The sequence below is a fragment of the Cryptotermes secundus genome, unplaced genomic scaffold (assembly GCF_002891405.2).
Source record: "Cryptotermes secundus unplaced genomic scaffold, Csec_1.0 scaffold933, whole genome shotgun sequence".
Lineage (NCBI taxonomy): Eukaryota > Metazoa > Arthropoda > Insecta > Blattodea > Kalotermitidae > Cryptotermes > Cryptotermes secundus.
In genome coordinates this window covers 577,218-595,452 of record NW_019723316.1, presented here as the reverse complement: position 1 = coordinate 595,452, position 18,235 = coordinate 577,218, and the positions used below count along the sequence as shown (strand labels likewise).

Below are 18,235 nucleotides of genomic sequence, written 5' to 3'. Positions count from 1 at the left end.
TGGTAGATCTGATGTGTAGATCAAGTATAGCACTGGTCCTAAAACGCTACCTTGGGGTACGCCAGATGATATTGGGTATAGGTTTGTTAATGCCTCCTGTTGCTTTACAAAGTAGTATCTGTGTGTAAGATAGGATCTCAGAATTGCGTACATTTGATGCGGAAGTTTCTGTTTCATTTTGTAACATAGTCCTGCGTGCCAGACCTTGTCAAAGGCCTGTTCTATGTCAAGGAACACCGCTGTGCAGTAACGTTTTGTTTCGAGATCTCTGTTTATTTGGTTGACTAGTCTATGGACTTGTTCCGTAGTTGCGTGCTTGTTTATAAATCCGAATTGCTGTTTGGGAATTATGTTTTGATCTTCTATCACTGGTTTTATTCTTTTCAGTAGTAGTTTTTCTAGTACCTTGAATAGTACCAGTATCAGACTTATTGGTCTGTAGGATGTTACTTCTTTCGTGTTTTTTCCCAGGTTTGGGCAGCGTAATTATTTGTGATATTTTCCATTGTATTGGGTAGTATTCTACCGGTAGGAGATAGCACCGGAAATTTCGTAGTTCAAGAAGAATTAGAAGTCGGCCTGTGAATACTTAACGTGTGATTAGAAAACTTTATTTATGTGTCATATTTGGAGTGTATAATTCAGTGAGGCTGTTAGGCCGAGGGCACACCAAGGAAACTGGCAACCGCAATTTCCGAGAATTGTTATTAGCCTGAGTTGAACACATGTTACTGAATGGAGCAGCGAAAATTGAGGAAACGGCAACGCAACTCGCGGAGAGACTCAGAAACTCAACTGGAGCATGCTAGTCTTTTCACAATTGCCTTTCCGCATGGTTTCCTAGCATCAGCTGTTCTGTAACGCGCATCAGCGATTCATTTGTTTGTTAAATGGCACGAAAGGTTGACGCAGCTGCTAATTTTGATTTTGCGCAGTTAATTCAGCAAGAGCCGGGTATATATGACAAACGCCACCAAGACTATGCTAAGAGGGACAAAACAGATTTGGCTTGGGAAAGAATTTCTCATGAGACGAAGGAGTCTGGATCCAGGTTAAGTCCTTTCGAAACAATATAACCGCTTCAGTTTAAATTATCACAGAAGAACGGATGCACCAAATGTTTTCTTTTCTTAATATTGTATTTAAGCATCCCGTTGCATTAATATAGCAGTTATTTCACATACATTTACGTCTTAAATACGACTTATTGTACAGTCACCCTTCTTACACATTACATGGTTCGGCTGCATACGGCCATCATCAGGCGTCTTCTGTCTTGCTAAAATTGTTGCACTGTATGTCAAAATTTCGCATCGCGTGTGAACGTGTTATTTCCTGATTAAAATAAATTGACATTAATTAAAACAAATTAATTAACATCAAAACATTTTCCTTATGGTCGTCGTTCTCTCTTCTCACGCCGTCTCAACTACCACAATATTAAGACAGGAACAGTATTATCATCTTCCATTGCAGAAGGTAAGTGAACACAATTAAAAAAATACAATCATAAATTACGTAGGACGAACATACCCACGTAAGATAATGCGAGCAACTAATCAAACATAATTTTCCTCCGCCTGTTAATTTGGAAACCAGTTACTTGCTTGAAATCGGCGACATTTCTAGGAAATTGCGGTTGCGTTGCGGTTGCCAGTTTCCTTGGTGTGCCCTCGGCTTTATAGTTCCTGTGTTGTAAATAAATGGAGACCAGTGCAGAGAGACTGAAGGAATTAGTGTGGAGTGATTATAAATTATGTAAAGCAGCAATAGTGTAACAATTATTTTTAGTTACGATATTTAGGTTCTTAATAAATCCAGTTACCAATCAGAACCCTGTCTTTGGTCACCCATACACGTGACAATACGTAGTTCTAAATTTTTCTTTAGAATAGAAATAGAAATGTCTGGATATAACATTCATTCACATTTCCTGTTGCTCCCTCTGAAGCACAGGAAACCTGTGAAACGCTTCATTTCACTTCAATTTCTTAATTTTACACAGTCGGTAGGACACATTAGACTGGGGATCAGCCCGTCGCGAGGCCGCTGCCTACATAGCTGAACACAAACAGAGAATAAACGCAGGCAGACATCTATGCCTCGATTGGGATTAGAAACCATGACCCTAGTGTTTAAGCGGCCGAAGACAATTCATGCCTCCGTGAGCGGCAGAAATAACATACGACATACTAAAATATTTCTTGGAATAAGAACAAGAGTCTCTAGAAATAACATCTACAGTCCTTCTTCCTTCACCTTTACCTGTCAGTCGGACAGCTGTCGACACAAACCCCGTGCTCGTCGACCACGCTGGTGCAGGCAGAGCATTGGTCTGACCCCAGCCCCGTACATCCCCCAAGACACAGCCGGTGGCAGTTGGTCTCATTCTTCCTCAGACTGTGGCAAACGCCGGGACCCCAGCAGTTGGCACTCTCGCAACTGGCAGGACAGCTGGGACACAACGGAACCTCCTTGTTGCTGGCTGCGAAGTGTTCTCCGTTGCGAAGAATCGATCTCCAGTCCACAGTGTCCACATAACAAAGCTCCGGGTTCTTATCGAAACGGACGGATCCGCGGAGGACAGCGGTCAGGCTCCTCAGGCCAATCTCCTGCAGAAAGACTTGGCATTAGAACCGACGGTTTTACGCATGTCTGCTTAAGGAAGATAAATGGTAAGGGCAGGCAGCTCTCGGGGGGGAAAACACGACAGCAAAATCTGAAGAACTTCTTGTACTGTTGCTGCTTATTTAAGGTCACTGCCAGGCCGCACCATAGCTCAAGCGGTTAGTCGCTGGCTTCCCACCGCGGCAGCCCGGGTTCGATCCCGTGTCGGGTCAAGTGGGATTTGTGGTGGACAAAGTGGCGCTGGGGCTGGTTTTCTCCGACTACTTAGGTTTCCCCTGCCAATCTTCGTTTCACCAAATTGTCCATCCTCATAATCACCCGGGCAGGTACAATAGGCCAATCAGTAGCCGCCGTGCCGAGTGGACCCAGTTTAACTCCATACCCCACTATGCGAATTTAAAAAAGAAATTTAAGGTTACTGTCAGTAACTCAGGCGGTGTGGTGTCAAACGCAGGATCATTTATGAATATCGAACTGGAAAATATGTGAAAGAAAGCTGTCATGCCATAATTTCAAGCATTCGCCCATAATTTTCCTGTAGGGACCCAGGAAAACCATAAACGTCTCAGTCAGAATATCGATTTTCCTGGCCGGGGAGTGCCGAACACAAAGTAGTTCATCTTATCGACTGCTACGTTCGGTTCCTTTTCGGACTGCTAGGCTTGCCGAATTATAATTTGAAAATTGTTACCATCCCGTCTGCTACCCAGCACGCTGAAGACTGAGAAGTATACAACATTAAATTTTACCATCTGTCTTGTTTGGGTGTCGAATGTTGTCCCTCTTTGAAGGAAGGTCGTAAGCTACAAGCTTATGAAAATGAGATGTTCACCTAAGTAATTGGACTTAACGGCCGCACCATAGCTCAGCGGTTAGTCGCCGGTTACACACCGCGGCGGTCAGGGTACGATTCTGGGTCAAGTTATTTGGGATTTGTGGTGGATAAAGTGGCGCTGCGACAGGTTGCCTCCGAGTACTTCGGTTTCCCCTGCCAATTCTCTTTTCCACAGACTGCTCCACATTCATCATCATCTATCTATCATCTGGGGTTGGTACTATGGGCCATTTAGTGCCAAGTGAACTCAGTCTCACCCCACCACAAGAAACTAAAAGATGGAAAAGAAAAAGGTAATTGGACTTGGGAAAGTTCAGGCATGGGAAAGATCAGGCACAAGTACGTGAGCGTATACACAGGAGCTTCGTGAATTATGCCACAAAAGGTCATGTACAACTGTTAGCAAACTGCAATATAGGGGTCTATAATGATCTAGGAATGTGGTTAGGATAAGGGAGAAAAGGACTGCAGAAAGTATTCTGATGGGGAAGCGGCCATTTAGAAGGCCAAAGAATAAACTGGAAGATATTATGAAGATAGATCTTAAGGACATAAAGTGTGACAATCGGAGTGCAAACTGGTTACCTCCACGGTCACTACCACAAGAGTGATGAGCACACAGCAATGTACTGTGATGTAAAGGTAAAGATATAATTGCCCCTGTGCTTAATTAAATAAGCACAAAGCCATGAAGACGTATAGGGGAGTGGTGTACAGCGCCAGCATTCTTGACCTCGGCATTAGATGGAGGTGAGTGGTCACCTTTATACCCCTGCCGTTTTAGCACCGGGGAAATAGTCACCGGTTTGATAGGATACTGGGTGGATCCCAGAGTCGCTGGTCTCGACACTCTGGAGAAGAGAAACACCTTTTTCCCCTGCCGGAAATCAACCACGACCGTCCAGCCCGTAGCCCGTCGCTACACTGATTGAGCTATTCCAGCTCGTATATTCACGGTGTGGTGAATAAACACAAGGATAAACTTTACCATTACTTGCCTTGACTGATGGACGTGTAACTTTCACAGATAAGAGAGAGTAGTTACACCTGCACATTTTTTTTTTGTTTACAAACCTGTACTGCTCTTTGCACTTTAAATCTGATCTTCAGGAAGGAGCTAATTGAGCTTAGAAGCAACATGTATCATATTTCTCAGAGATCAAATTCTACACACACATAACATTAAAATAAGAACCCTACTAGGGGCCGCGCCATACCTCAAGCGGCTAGTCGCTGGCTTCCCAACGCGGCGGCCCGGGTTCGATCCCGGGTCTGGTCAAGTGGGATTTATGGTGGACAAAATGGCGCTGGGTCAGACTTTCTCCGAGTACTTCGGTTTCCCCTGCAAATCTTTATTCCACCAATTGCTTCACAATCACCCTCACCTATGATCTGGGGCTGGTACAATAGGCCAGAAGTGGCCGGAGTACAAGGGACTTAGTCCCACCCACTAGCATTACAAATAAAAAGAACCCTACTGACGTGGAAACATATCTGAAAGTAATTCACAGCGCAGGAAGGTAGCTAGCACATTTGCTCTCTTCAAAGTGTACACGGAAGGCTAAAAGTGAGATGGCAAAAGCCATGCTATCTGAGCAGAAAGCAACGGACAGATATCGCAAAATATCCCTTTGTAAATAGGACCATCCAGCTTTGGAACCACCTGCCTGCAGATTCTTTAGAGACTCTCTCCTGTAAACCAAGTAATTTTAGAAAAAGGGTTAAAAAAGTGATAAATGAGGTGAACTGAGGTATGGTGAGGGGGAAATGTCAGTGCGTCAGTCTATGTAGATACTGTATTAGTGTAGAGAATGTTATTCTTTTTTACTATTATCACAATTTCCTTATTATTATTATTATTATTACTATTATTATAATTGTAGTTGGTTGAGGCACTATGCTACAAGCCGGAAGGTCGCGGGTTCAAGTCCCAATGAGGTTATTGGATTTTTTTCACTTGATCTAATCCTTCCGGCCGCACTATGACCCTGGGGTCGAATCAGCCTCTAACAGAAATGAGTACCAGGAATTAATTAAATAATTTTCCTGGGGAGTAAAGCGCGGCCGGCGCGTAAGGCTGACAACCTTACCGCCATCTGTGAGCCGATTGTCTGGATAATGTGGGATCCTCAACGTCTCACAACCCTATGGGCCTTCACGGCCTGTTACAGGGATAGCTTTACATTACTTTTACTGTATTATTATTAGTAGTCCAACTACTTTAGGTTAATTAATGGTATTTATATTGGAATTGTATTAGGAATTGTGTTTGTATTGTAATTATAACTGTAACTGTATTGTAATGGTGCTTAATGTGTGTAACTTGTGACCCTTACGGTTGTGTAGTTATGTTTATTGTTGTAATGTTCTGTATGCTGTGTTTTGTTCGAGCGTGGCGGGTTATTTTGTGTGTTGTGTCTTATTGTATTAACACTGCCATCGGGTAAAAACCCATTTGCAGACAAATAATAATAATAATAATAATAATTTTATTTATAATTTATTATGACAATCTTAATAATATAAATGTTAGCAATGCCCAGCTATGTATTATTTACCGCCGTGGCGCCACACAGTAGCCGTTATTTGAACTAAAAAATGCCAAGGAACAAAATAAACAGGACATAGAACACTTAAGCGTTTTGTAACTAAAGATGGAAAAAGGTAAAGCTATCCCTGTGCTTAATTAAACACCACGTCAAGAAGACGTGTGGGGGAATGGAGGTATACCTCCAATATTCTTGACCTCGGCACTAGATGGGGTCAAGTGGTAAGCTCCACACCTCGGCCGCTTTACCTCAGGGGAAAAATCCCTTCGGCACCCATTGGATAGGCGGCTGGATGGGCAGCGGGGCCCATCTGGACGCTGAAGAAGATAAAAATCTCTTGTCCCTACCGGAATGTAACTCGGGTTTGCAGTCCGTGGCCCGTCGCTATGACGACTGATGGTTACCCCTCAAAAGAAAACTGTAGAAAGAGAAACGTATTTTATACACAATTTGTCATGTGAAGGAAAAATAGACCCCGTGATTAAGCACCACGACATGAAGGTGTATATGGGACACGGAGGTACATTTCCACGCCTGGGAACCGTATGGAGGCGATTTCAAAACTTGTCACCAGGGAATTCAAAAAGTTCTTGATGAAAAACGGCAGAAAAAAGGTCTTCGCAACTGTTGTAAGTGTGAGAAGTTGGGCAAAACGAGGTCTGATTATTTTATCAAACATCACAATGGAACTGCATAAGTGAGAGAGATAAGCTGTCCTATTTAGCTTTATTTTCCATTAGACAGCATGTCATTTTTTACTGACATGACACATCTGCAAATAGATCACTTAACTCATGTCAGTTTATCTGACCATGTTCTACTGTACTAAGACACTATTTTTTTATTGCTAGTGGGGTGGGACTAAGTCCCTTGCACTGCGGCCAATTCTGGCCTATTGTACCAGCCCCAGATGACAGGTGAGGGTGATTGTGGAGCAATTGGTGGAATGAAGATTGGCGGGGGAAACCGAAGTACTCGGAGAAAGCCTGCCCCAGCGTCACTTTGTCCACCACAAATCCCACTTGACCAGACCTTGGATCGAACCCAGGCCGCCTCGGTGGAAAGTCAGCGACTAACCACTTGAGCTATGGCGCGGCCCCTGCGGGTGTCCTACAGCCGGCTTGGATGCCGTGAAAAAGAGAAAAATCTCTGTCCTTAATGGGAATCACACCCCGGTCGTCCAGCCAGTAGCCAGTCACTATATTGACAGAGATCGCGATAATTCTGAGCCGAATTCGATAATTTACTAACATACAGCACCGTTTATGTGACCGTCTGAAGAGCAATTACATGAAGGAACAAAATCGATACTAACATAGCAGCATTCGTTTATTTGGAAAAGGCGTCGCTACGTGTGTGTGGACCCTCACACGGCCATCGTCAGGCGAATCTACAGAAATGTGAATCTTACAACACAGAGACGGGGACAACTTCGCACACAAAGCAACATATACTTGTATAAGCAATAGAAACTCATCATATGTAGAAAACATAACTGCGGAGGCTTAAAGAGAGTCTCAGGAGCCTACTACTCGACACCTAGATATGGTAAAGTAGAAATCAGAAGCAACAGAGACTCCTAGAATGGCCTTCTAAGTTTTTCGACCTACATATTAACACCCAACAATACCAAAAACCCGACGAATATAAAAAAAATTATAGTTTTAATCTAATTTAAAATCAAAATATATTCCAATATTTAATTTTAAGATTAAAATTATATTAATGCTAATCAAAACCATATATCTAATCCTAATTTTAAATAAACTGTGTATTTGGAGATCATGTTTGAACAAAAGGGTGTATTCGCAAAACAAGTGCTAAATATTGTCATACTATGGATCCATATTGAGGAAAGAATCCAGCGACTAAGATTAAATCTCTATAGATTTGCCTGATGATGAACGTGTGAGGGTCGAAACATGTAGCGGCGCCTTTATCAAGGTATGTTAGTACGGATTTGTTCGTTGATATAATTGCTGTGCAGACGGTCACATAAAAGGGGATCATATGACACACAACAGGACGAATCCCACGAAGATTACTGACATAAGTGTTCTGACCAATTACAACTCGTTTCTTCATGACTAATTTCATGGTACTGTACTGAATGATACTAACTTTCATACCATAATTCCGTCCCTCATCTAAACGCCACATGAATAAATTAATAAGAACCAAAATTTACTTGTTGCGAGGCACGCGGTAGCGCAGTTTGTTGAGGCACTATGCTACAAGCACAAGGTCGCGGTTTCGATTCCCGATGAGGTCACTGGATTCCTCATTTACCTAATCCTTCCAGCCGCACTATGGCCGAAGAGTCGACTCAGCCTGTAACAGAAATGAGTCCCAGGAATCTTCCTGGGGGTAAATGGCGACCGGCGCTTAAGGTTGACAACCTTACCGCCATTTGTGAGCCGATTGTCTAGAAAATGTGGGAGCCTCGACGTCTCACAACCCTATGGGCCTCTACGGCCTGATACAGGGATAGCTTTACCTTTTATTTACCTGTTGCTTTATAAGTAGGAGGTTGGAAAAACTGCACATTGAGGAGCTTCATAGTGTACGTGTATACTCATCGCCAAGTCAAGGAGGATGGGATGAGCAGGGCATGTAGCACGCATGGGGGTGAAGCAGAATTAATGTAGGATTTTGGTGCGAAGCCACAAGGAAAGAAACAGCAGAAACGTTTTAACCACGTAACGCACCAGAGGTGAGGGCGACGTTTGCAGGATAAAGTGAGCTTTTCAATCCATTTCTCTTTCTTATTTAGGCACGCTTGTCAAATTGTACCTCTCCTTCCTCAGCTTCTTCAGATAAGGCGAAACATACACCTTGGGCAAAAGATGAGCCTTCTGACAGACTCTATCTAATCTTGAGACTTGAGAGGTGAGGGAGGAAGGGACAGTTATACGCGTACCTGACGTGTTTAGCATCAGTTGAGAACATATTGGCCAAAAAACGCACTGAACTACAGCAACTGTGCTTCCATTTCTACAGATCTAGAGAGCAAGGCATCATTTTAGCAGTGAAACTGGCATTGATTACNTGTGGCCTGAGTTGCCACGTTGCAGTTGGGTAGGGAGGGGTTCTACGTTGCGCAACATGTTACAATATTACACCTGATGGAACTTGCACAGCCACAATAGAATATGTACTGAACGTGTTGGCTCAGGTAGTAGTTGCTGATTCATGCTGCTGTCGCGCCTCTAATGGTTCCGACTTCCTGCATTTCTCGCAGCTCTCAAGATTAGATAGAGCCTTGTACTGCACACACTTCCTCAGATGCACACGGACGCTATTTGCTACACCGATTTTATTTTTTATGTCATATGTTTACATCTTTATACAGAAAGTGTCAGGATGAAAGGTCAATACTCTGGGAGGTCACAGTATCGGTCATTCTAAGGAAAAAATTGTATATGTACATGTGTTCGATTCCGAACGGTTTCCGAGATTGAGCTACTTCACTGTGCAGTTCCAAAATTGTTGATAAGAAAGAGATACATGTATCACGTACTGTTTTTAATACCGGTATTTAATGTTCAAGTGATAAAGTTGGTGCAGTTTATCTAGTATAATATATTGTCACGTGTTGGGTATGTAACGCGACAAATAACTTCACGCCGTCTTGGATATAGCGAATTTATTGAACAGTCGCTCTTACAGTTACACAAGCACTGCCATCTGCAGTATCACAATTACTTCTCATGCTGGAGTCCCTGCCATGCACTCGATACGACGTAACAGCAACCCGTAGCTGCTGGACTTCAACTCATACTGAATACTAGTAACTGGCTCAATGCTCACTACCCCTGAATAGTGTTCGCTGCTCCTTATTTAGGCTCGGCACGGACAATGTTGTAACCGTTGCCTCTCTATCTGTTAACCGTTGCGACGTCTTCTTCGGAAGCGCCTCTTCTTCAACTGCTCTCCTCACCCTCTTCTTCTGCTTCTTGTTGATGGTGCCACCTACCTTTTTTTATTTCTTCTTAATTTATTTTCTCAGGGTTAGGATTAAACTTATCAGGGTTGATAGGATTAAGTTTTTCAGGGTTGATATGATTAACAAGGGTGAGGTTGTTGGGAGCGGTAGAGCTGAGTTCTCTGTCTCAAAGTCTTAACGGGCCACACTTAGAAAGGCAGGTAGGACACTTATGCAACACCACCACACTTGAATTTCAGAGGTATTATTACTCTTGATCAGTTGCGACACTTTCATTTTACAATTTATCAAACACTTGTTACTGTCGGACTGTTTGCCACATTCTAAATTGAGCTCGTCCTGTTTAATACTATTATTATTAGGGCCCGGATTTTTATGACCTAAAAACTATAAATATATGCATGCACTTATGACCCAAAATGATGTCAAATATGACCTAAAAAGTGTAAAATATGACCTTAAATATTAAATGGGACATAAAATTTCACAATTTTAATTACAACTTTTACTAGAGTTTAAGAATAAAGATGATGAATATATGATAGTAGGTCCTACTTACCAAATTAGCCCTATTATGTCTCTGAAGGAAAGAAAACTGATGGAATTTCGACATTTCGTACTGGATTAAACCATTCATTGTTTTCTTTTTAATACTGATATTTGCGTTCATATTTTAGACAAACACTGGTGCACATGGTATGAACACTAACTTAACTCTGTTATCTAAAAACACCATTTAAAAGAACACAAGCTATTCACGTCTCAATTTTCACTGAGTTATTCACGTCTCAATTTTCACTGTTACAGTTGCAATTTATAACTACATGCATTTTCAAATTTTCAAATTTGAAAGATCGCCGATTATCACTAAGGATAGTTTTGTATTTGGAAAAACTTCGTTCCACATCACATGATGTGACAGGAGCATATTTGAAGAATGTCAAGTCGTTTGGTGACAGTTCTGTATCATCTTCGAATGTTGCTAGTTTACCGGAAAGTATATCTGCAATCTTGCATAATGTTGAATAACCAGCATTCCGATGAAGAACACTTTCTATTTTGGTTTTAATCCTGTCACTTATTTCACCACGAGTTCGGTTTAGTTCATTCTCAATGCTCTTTGCAGTGTCCAACGTGTCACAGAGTTCAGTACCTACAAATTCCGGGCGAGTTATTGCACCTGAAATTGAACAGAAGTTTGACTTTATGTATGCCAGATTTTGTGCTAGAGTGGTAGAGAATAAGTCCTTGACAGCTTTAATTGATGTTGACTCACTGCTGTCAAAGCCATTAAACATTTTCTCAATGGCTGTGTAATTTTCACAATAATATGCCACAGCATCCAACCATGTACCCCACCGTGTGACGACAGGCTGTGGAGGAAGTGGCAGTAGAGGAGCTTCTTGTTTAAATTTCTGCACTCGAAGAGGGGCCTTGATGAATATTTTCTTTCCGTTTGAAACTAGCCTATCTACATCAGGAAAATGTCCTCGAACTTCTTCAGCCACTCTATGCAATGCATGAGCGAGGCAAGTAATATGGACCATTTTCGGGTAGAGGATTCGAAGTCCTTTGGCAGCCTTCTTCATGTATGGAGCGGCATCTGTTACTAGGAGAAGGACATTATTTCGCTGTATTCCATTTGGCCACAACAACTTCATGGAATTATCAAATAGGACAGCTATAGTCGAATGATTTGCTCTTTCGAGAACTTCACAGTCAAGAAGAAATCTCTCTCCAGGTTGATCTTGTTTCAGGGTCCCAACTATAACATTCGCAATATACCGCCCATCTACGTCAGAAGTCTCGTCCAAGGAAACCCATATCTTGTTGTCAGCAACAGATGTTCGAATCTTATTTAACATATCTTCATAACATGTAGAGAGATAATTCTTTCTTAACGTCGATTCACTTGGGATAGGATGACTAGTGTATGTCTCCAAAAATTGTCTGAAGTGCTGATTATGCAATTTCTCTAATGGAATATTCGAAGATACCATCCACTGACACAAATCCTTCGAAAATTCCGACCCATTGTTCATTGAAGAAGGTGAAGCAGAAGAAGAAGAAGAAGAAGAAGAAGTAGTAGAACAATTAGTGGAACTGTTTTTAAACAACAAACTTTGTCTGCTATCCTTTGTAGATAATCTGCTTAAACATTTACCATGTTTAAAAGTTTTACAATGCTGCTGCACAGTAAATCGCTTTTCTGCCGTAACTTTCACGCCACACAACTTACAATAAAATATCTTGCCATCGGTACTAAACACTTTTTCACCAAACTCCTGTACAAAACTACGCAACTTTGCGCTCCTTGAACTACATGTACTCACTTTAGGCATTGTAAAGTCAAACTGAAGTCTTATAACGCCCTCCACATATATAAATAGAATACTTCTAAGCCCTCCAAGAAAGAATGGGATGTATATACCTTATAGTAAGACGGAGTACAATAGGAAAATACCCGTTACACTTGCCTCCCTCCTGCCTCGACTGGGAAAGGCTGGCTTGCCAGGTCATAAATGCTGCATTTCACAAATTTTCGCCTTTGTAACTGCAAGTACAGTCCAGTCAAAAATATGGTTTTTAATACGAACTTCATGTACTTGAACTCTATTCCACATTGAAGCAACAGTCCAGCCTGAAATTTATTTTGTAATACTAAACATTATGGAGCCGAAATTTTACATTATATCAAAGAATTGTTTCTAAAATGACAAAAATATGACCTTATTTCAAAATTATGCCAAAATATGCTGTAAAACCAATAAAACTCTAAAATATGCATTTATATGTACAATAAAAACGACATAATTTCAATAAGAATGACTGGAAACATGCATAATTACATTTAAAAATAGGAATAAACCCTAGGAAAAAATATGACATGTCATAGAAATCCGGGCCCTAATTATTATATTTCTAACCGTGGTTTCACACTTCACAGCAGATTATTACACTTTATCATTACAGCTTGTTACTACAAAGTTATTTCTGATCTAGATAGCCCCGTATGTGACTTCATGTCTTGTCCTTCCCCTCGACCCCCGGTTTCCGACTCCACGTCTGGTCCTTTCGACCCCCGGTTTCCGACTGACGCTGAAAAATGACGCTTGCTCGGACATTCAATTCCTGGCTTTTACCAGCGTCCTTCTTCTGTCACACACTCAAATTTCCGTGATTGGTCAGTTTAAAATTTAGAGGTATTCTAATTAGGCATTCCTCCAATCACTTTAACTCTTACAAATGGGTGAAGAAATTCTGCCTTAACGAACTCCTGTCAAAAAATGACGAATGTGTAGCGTGGCTTGGGCTGTAAACCCATAACCCTGCTTCTCTCTATAGCTCGTAGAAAATTGTCAGCTAAAGAACTCACAAAGACTTCAATGGCCATTCTTTACGTAACTTTCTCTTAATAAATCTTCAACGGGTATTTCTCTGCTTTTGGTGTAAGCGTGGGAAGACGCTAGCTCTTAAATACAAGAATTGACCTAAGTCTCACTACACTTGTTCATGTCCTTACATCTAACAATTAAATTTCAAATTAATAACATAAATCATATTTAAATAGGCAGCACGGCAGTGGAACTGTTACAATATAGAGAACACATTGCTGCTCTGCAACAGATATCAGGTATTGTTGTCAGGTGTTTCTACCTACGCATTGCCTAGCAATAGTCGCTGCACGGACTCGCCTGTTGCGTGACGTCCCAGACTCGCGGGGAAGGGTGTTTACCGAGCGTTGCGTAATGATGGAAGGAGTGGGGGTGTGTGTGACGTCACTCGCGAGAACGAAGAGTTCACGCGACCCCTACTTCCTGTTGAGCCATCCACGTTACAATAGTTTCGAAAATTCTGCCAACGCAAATGCACTTCGCATCTCGTGTTGAGGACATGGCGTGTTGCTTGTCTGTACAGTGTACAATGAAACAGCTCTATCTCGGAAACCGTTCGGAATAGGACACATGTACACACACACTTTTTGTTTAGAATGACCGATACTATGACCTACCACAATATTGACCTTTCCTCCTGGGAAAACCTGTAAAAACGCGACTTTTTTTCTACACATATCTAATTACAGAGGCAATTTGTATCCCCATTCGTATGCAAATCACTGATAAGCGAAGAGTACTATCTTCTAGGATATAACGCCGCGTAGTCCGTTGAAAGTCAACCGACGTTTCGGTGGAACGTATCACCTCCATCTTCAGGGTCGAAGGATAAGCAGAGCAAGAAACCAACGGGAAGCAGGTGACAAGCAGAGCAGAGAGCTTCCTGCTCGTCTTACCTTCGACCTTGAAGATAGAGGCATACAAGTTTCTGCGAAACGTCGGTTCGTTTTCAACGGACTACACGGCGTTATATCGCAGAAGATAGTGCTCTTCATAACCACTGGTGTGAGAACATCAGATCCTACATAGATAAGCTGTTTGCGTACCTGCAGCTGGAACATCTCGTACACGACCAAGGCGTAGTCCACGAAGAGGGAGTTGCCTCGGATGACGGTGAGGTTAGGAAACAGCTTGCCCAGACTCGTGAGCCCTGCCACTCTGTATACGAGCAAGTAATCGGTGATCTCGCGGAGCTCGGGAAAGCTGAACCTGTAGTAGTCAGTCTCATTTGCCCTGTCTATCAGCACGACGCGCACAAACCCTTCCACAACGCGGCAGCCGCTGAGACGTTGCAAGGCCTGAACTCTGTTCCGTATATCCATGCTACGGCAGATCTTGCCGCCTTCCTTCGCCACTTGCGTAACACTACATGTCACAAGTAACCCGATACACAAATACACATACATGTACGCTTTTACACCCCTACCGGGCCTCAGCCTGAACAGTGAGCCCTTCCTTGCAGCTGCGCACAACATATTCCACATGCTTCACTTGTGGACACTGGACTGTCTTGAGTACATACGCTATAGCAATACAGGCACAAGTGTTCGGATGGACAACTGTGATGTACTTGAATTATTACACACTGCAAGCCATATCAATGCCTTATCCGGTGAGGTTATGACGATCAGTTGATATGAAGTTGTGTAGGCCACAGTTCAATCACTCGACTTTGCCATGAAGGAAAGAAGAAAGACAGACATTACTGCTTAATCCGACACATTTCTTACTTACCAGTAGATACAGAGAAAACAAATATCGTTACAAAGTGAAACCTGGTATACCGCACTAGCTTTCAGCATTGTCACTGTTCGTGTCACCGCGGCGGTCATTCCAACGCGCGCTTACTGAGTCCGAAACGGCACTGGCACAGGTATACACGAATCAGCATGTTTCCTTATCGTTCTCATTCCTAATGACATTAGTAGCAGATAACACTATCAATAGTTACATATAATATATATTTCTTCCGATCAGAAGCGGGCACTCCGTGTCAGTATCTGTAGAGTATGTAAACATGTCCGGCGGTCACAATAATTTACACTTTTAATAAATTACTGATAGACCCAAACTGTCAATAAACTGGGTTAGTTTATGAAGATGCTATTTTTGTTACATGTTTCGGTCATTTGCCACCCTCATCAGGCGTCTGTAAACAAGAAAATGCGTCCACATTCACTACTCGACTGCCTGTCGCAGTGTATCCATTGCTAATAGTCTTGTCATGAAAACGGTTTTACGTAAGATTAATGTGTAATTATATTTAATATATTCAATATATTAATATACATATGATTGTTTAAATATATTTAGCGTATTAATACATTAATATATTATTACATAGGATTAATGTTTAAAGATATCTAATATCAATATTTTTAATTCTATGTAAACATTTACATGAAAGGACTATTAGCAATGGATACATTGCGACACGCAGTCTAGTAATGAACGTGGACGCATTTTCTTGTTTATAAACGCTTGATTTTCCCGGTAATTTGAGTAAATCAGTTATTTACTGAAAGTGTAAACTGTAGTGATGGAAGGACATATTTACACAGCAGCAACATACGCAATAGGATGCAAAACATACGGATGAAACTGTAGTGTTCAATTGTTGTACGTAAACAGGCCAACAGTCTGGAACTGAAATTCCTCTCATAGGATAAGGAAACGTTCGCAGAATTATTCTGAATTCTGCGTTATTTTCAAGTCTTGTATCGATTCTTCGACATATTTCGAGTTCGAGACTTCACTTTCCTTTTCGTACCTTTAACAGCCCTAACCGCTGATACCGAGTTATATAATATGATTCTAAATTAATGTCGGGTTTACATGCCCCCCCCCCACTTACGCACTCATGGAGCTGAGCCCCTCTTGAAAAGCTGCCAATTGTGCAACTACTCAAGAAATTCACAGCCTTTTATGGAACCCGAAGGTTCATTATCGTGTTCACAACAGCCCTCCAGCAGTACCTATCCTGAGCCAGATCATTCCAATCCATCCCATCCCATCCTATCCCTCTTCAAATCGGAAACAACAAAATAAAGCTGCTTAGGGAATGAAGGAAAAGGTAAAAAGAAGTTAAAGCTGTCCCTGTAACAGGCAGTGGAGCCCATAGGGCTGCGAGATATTGAACCTCCCACATTTTCACAGTTGACAGGTTGTCAGCCTTATTCGCCTGCCGCCTTTTACACCCAGAAATATTCCTGGTGCTCATTTCTGTTAGAGGCTGAATCGATCCCAGGGACATAATGCGGCTGGGAGGATTAGATTAATTGAAAACTCCAATGACATAATCGGGAATCGAACCCGCGACCTTCCGGCTGGTAGCATAGTGCCTCAACCAAATGCGCTACCCCGTGCCCATGAAAATGCGTATTCAAAACGTTTTTATTTTTGAGTTACAATTTCATATTCCTTAAGCAGTTTTATTTTGTTGTTTCTGGTTTGAAAATTATAGGTCACTGAAACTCCGACAATAATTTAGAAGCGCCCTGGCCTATACGAATATGTTACATATTTGTTTTATTCAAATAGCAATATTTTAAACTGTAATTAAAATTGTTACCCATTCTTACTCAAACTCATAGCAGTGTTAAATATCCTGAGATGTTTTGGCACCTGGTGTGAGCCTGAGGTGAGTGTTCAGCTATTCCTCACCGTTGGATTCAGCACAATTCTTCCGCAGCATCGTTTCATGCATTATTACTAACTTAACTTTTTACGTAGGAGCCAGGATAGCGTAGTCGGTGTAGCGACTGGCTACGGGCTGGACGACTGAGAGGTCGGAGTTCGAGTTCCGGTAGGGTCAAGAATTATCTTTTCTCCACGTCGTCTAGACCGGTTCTGGGGTTCATCCAACCTCCTATCCAATGGGTACCGGGGGCTCTTTCCCCGGGGGTAAAGCGACCGGGACGTGAAGCTGACCACTCACCTCCACCTAGTTCCGAAGCCAAGAAAATGTGGCTCTATATATCCACTCCCCCATACGCCTCCATGGCGTAGTGGTTAATTACTTAAGCACAGTGACAACTTTATTTTTCCTTGCCACTACAGCCCCAGTGGGCCTAGGCCTACCTCCATGAACTTCTCCTATCACTTCGGTTTTTCTAGATCTTACACATTCGGTAGGACTCCTTGGGCAGGTGATCAGCTCGTCGCAAGGCCTCTACCTGTAGACAAACACAGAAAAACGCACACACACAAACTAAACATCCATGACCTGAGGGGGATTCGAATTCCACGATCCCGGTTTCCAAGCGAGCGAGACAGTACATGTCTTAGACGGCTCGGCTCCCGTGACCGGCCAGGGAGAACTTTACCTTACATATTTACGCGTTGGCCAGTCACATTATATACATTGATCAATAAATCTTTCTGATAAAATTTCTGTTGTATGGTATAAAAGTTCTATTTAATTTATTACAATATTCTGCAACTAATTATACTGCCGAAAGTAGTCTTAGAAGCGTTGATACACTGACCTCTGAGCGAGACAGAAACATTTGTAGGGCCAAACGAGGGCGATAGAAGGGGCGACAGCATTCCTGCTTAGTTTTTGGGTGGTCCAGAATATAATATAATATAATCTCGGCTCGGACACTGCTCTCCTGGCCGAGGTATTCGTGGTTTTCTCATTCGCCAAAGTAAATTCCATAGTAAATTGCTGCCTAAAAATGGTGACCGCTTCCTTTCACATACTTTCCAATTCTACATCCACCCATCCACCCACCCATCCATCCATCAGTCCATCCATCCGTCCACCCATCCACCCACCCATCCATCCGTCCACCCACCCATCCATCCATCCATCCCCCCCCCCATCCAAGCACCCATCCATCCACCCATCCACCCACCCATCCATCCACCCATCCACCCA

The 18,235-nt window shown here is 42.3% G+C and overlaps 1 protein-coding gene across 3 annotated transcripts in view; it reads right to left on the bottom strand.

The window, feature by feature from the left end:
• Nucleotides 1–18,235, bottom strand: part of LOC111861846 (insulin-like peptide receptor) — a 122,841-nt gene that overhangs the window by 13,290 nt on the left and 91,316 nt on the right. For all 3 annotated transcript variants that reach the window (XM_033750470.1, XM_023846758.2, XM_033750471.1), the window contains exons 2-3: nucleotides 14,400–15,023; nucleotides 2,266–2,612 (exon numbers count right to left, since the gene is read on the bottom strand). In XM_033750470.1, the coding sequence (XP_033606361.1) occupies nucleotides 2,266–2,612; nucleotides 14,400–14,837 (785 nt within the window). In that variant the 5' untranslated portion in view covers nucleotides 14,838–15,023. The remainder of the gene's footprint in view (nucleotides 1–2,265; nucleotides 2,613–14,399; nucleotides 15,024–18,235) is intronic.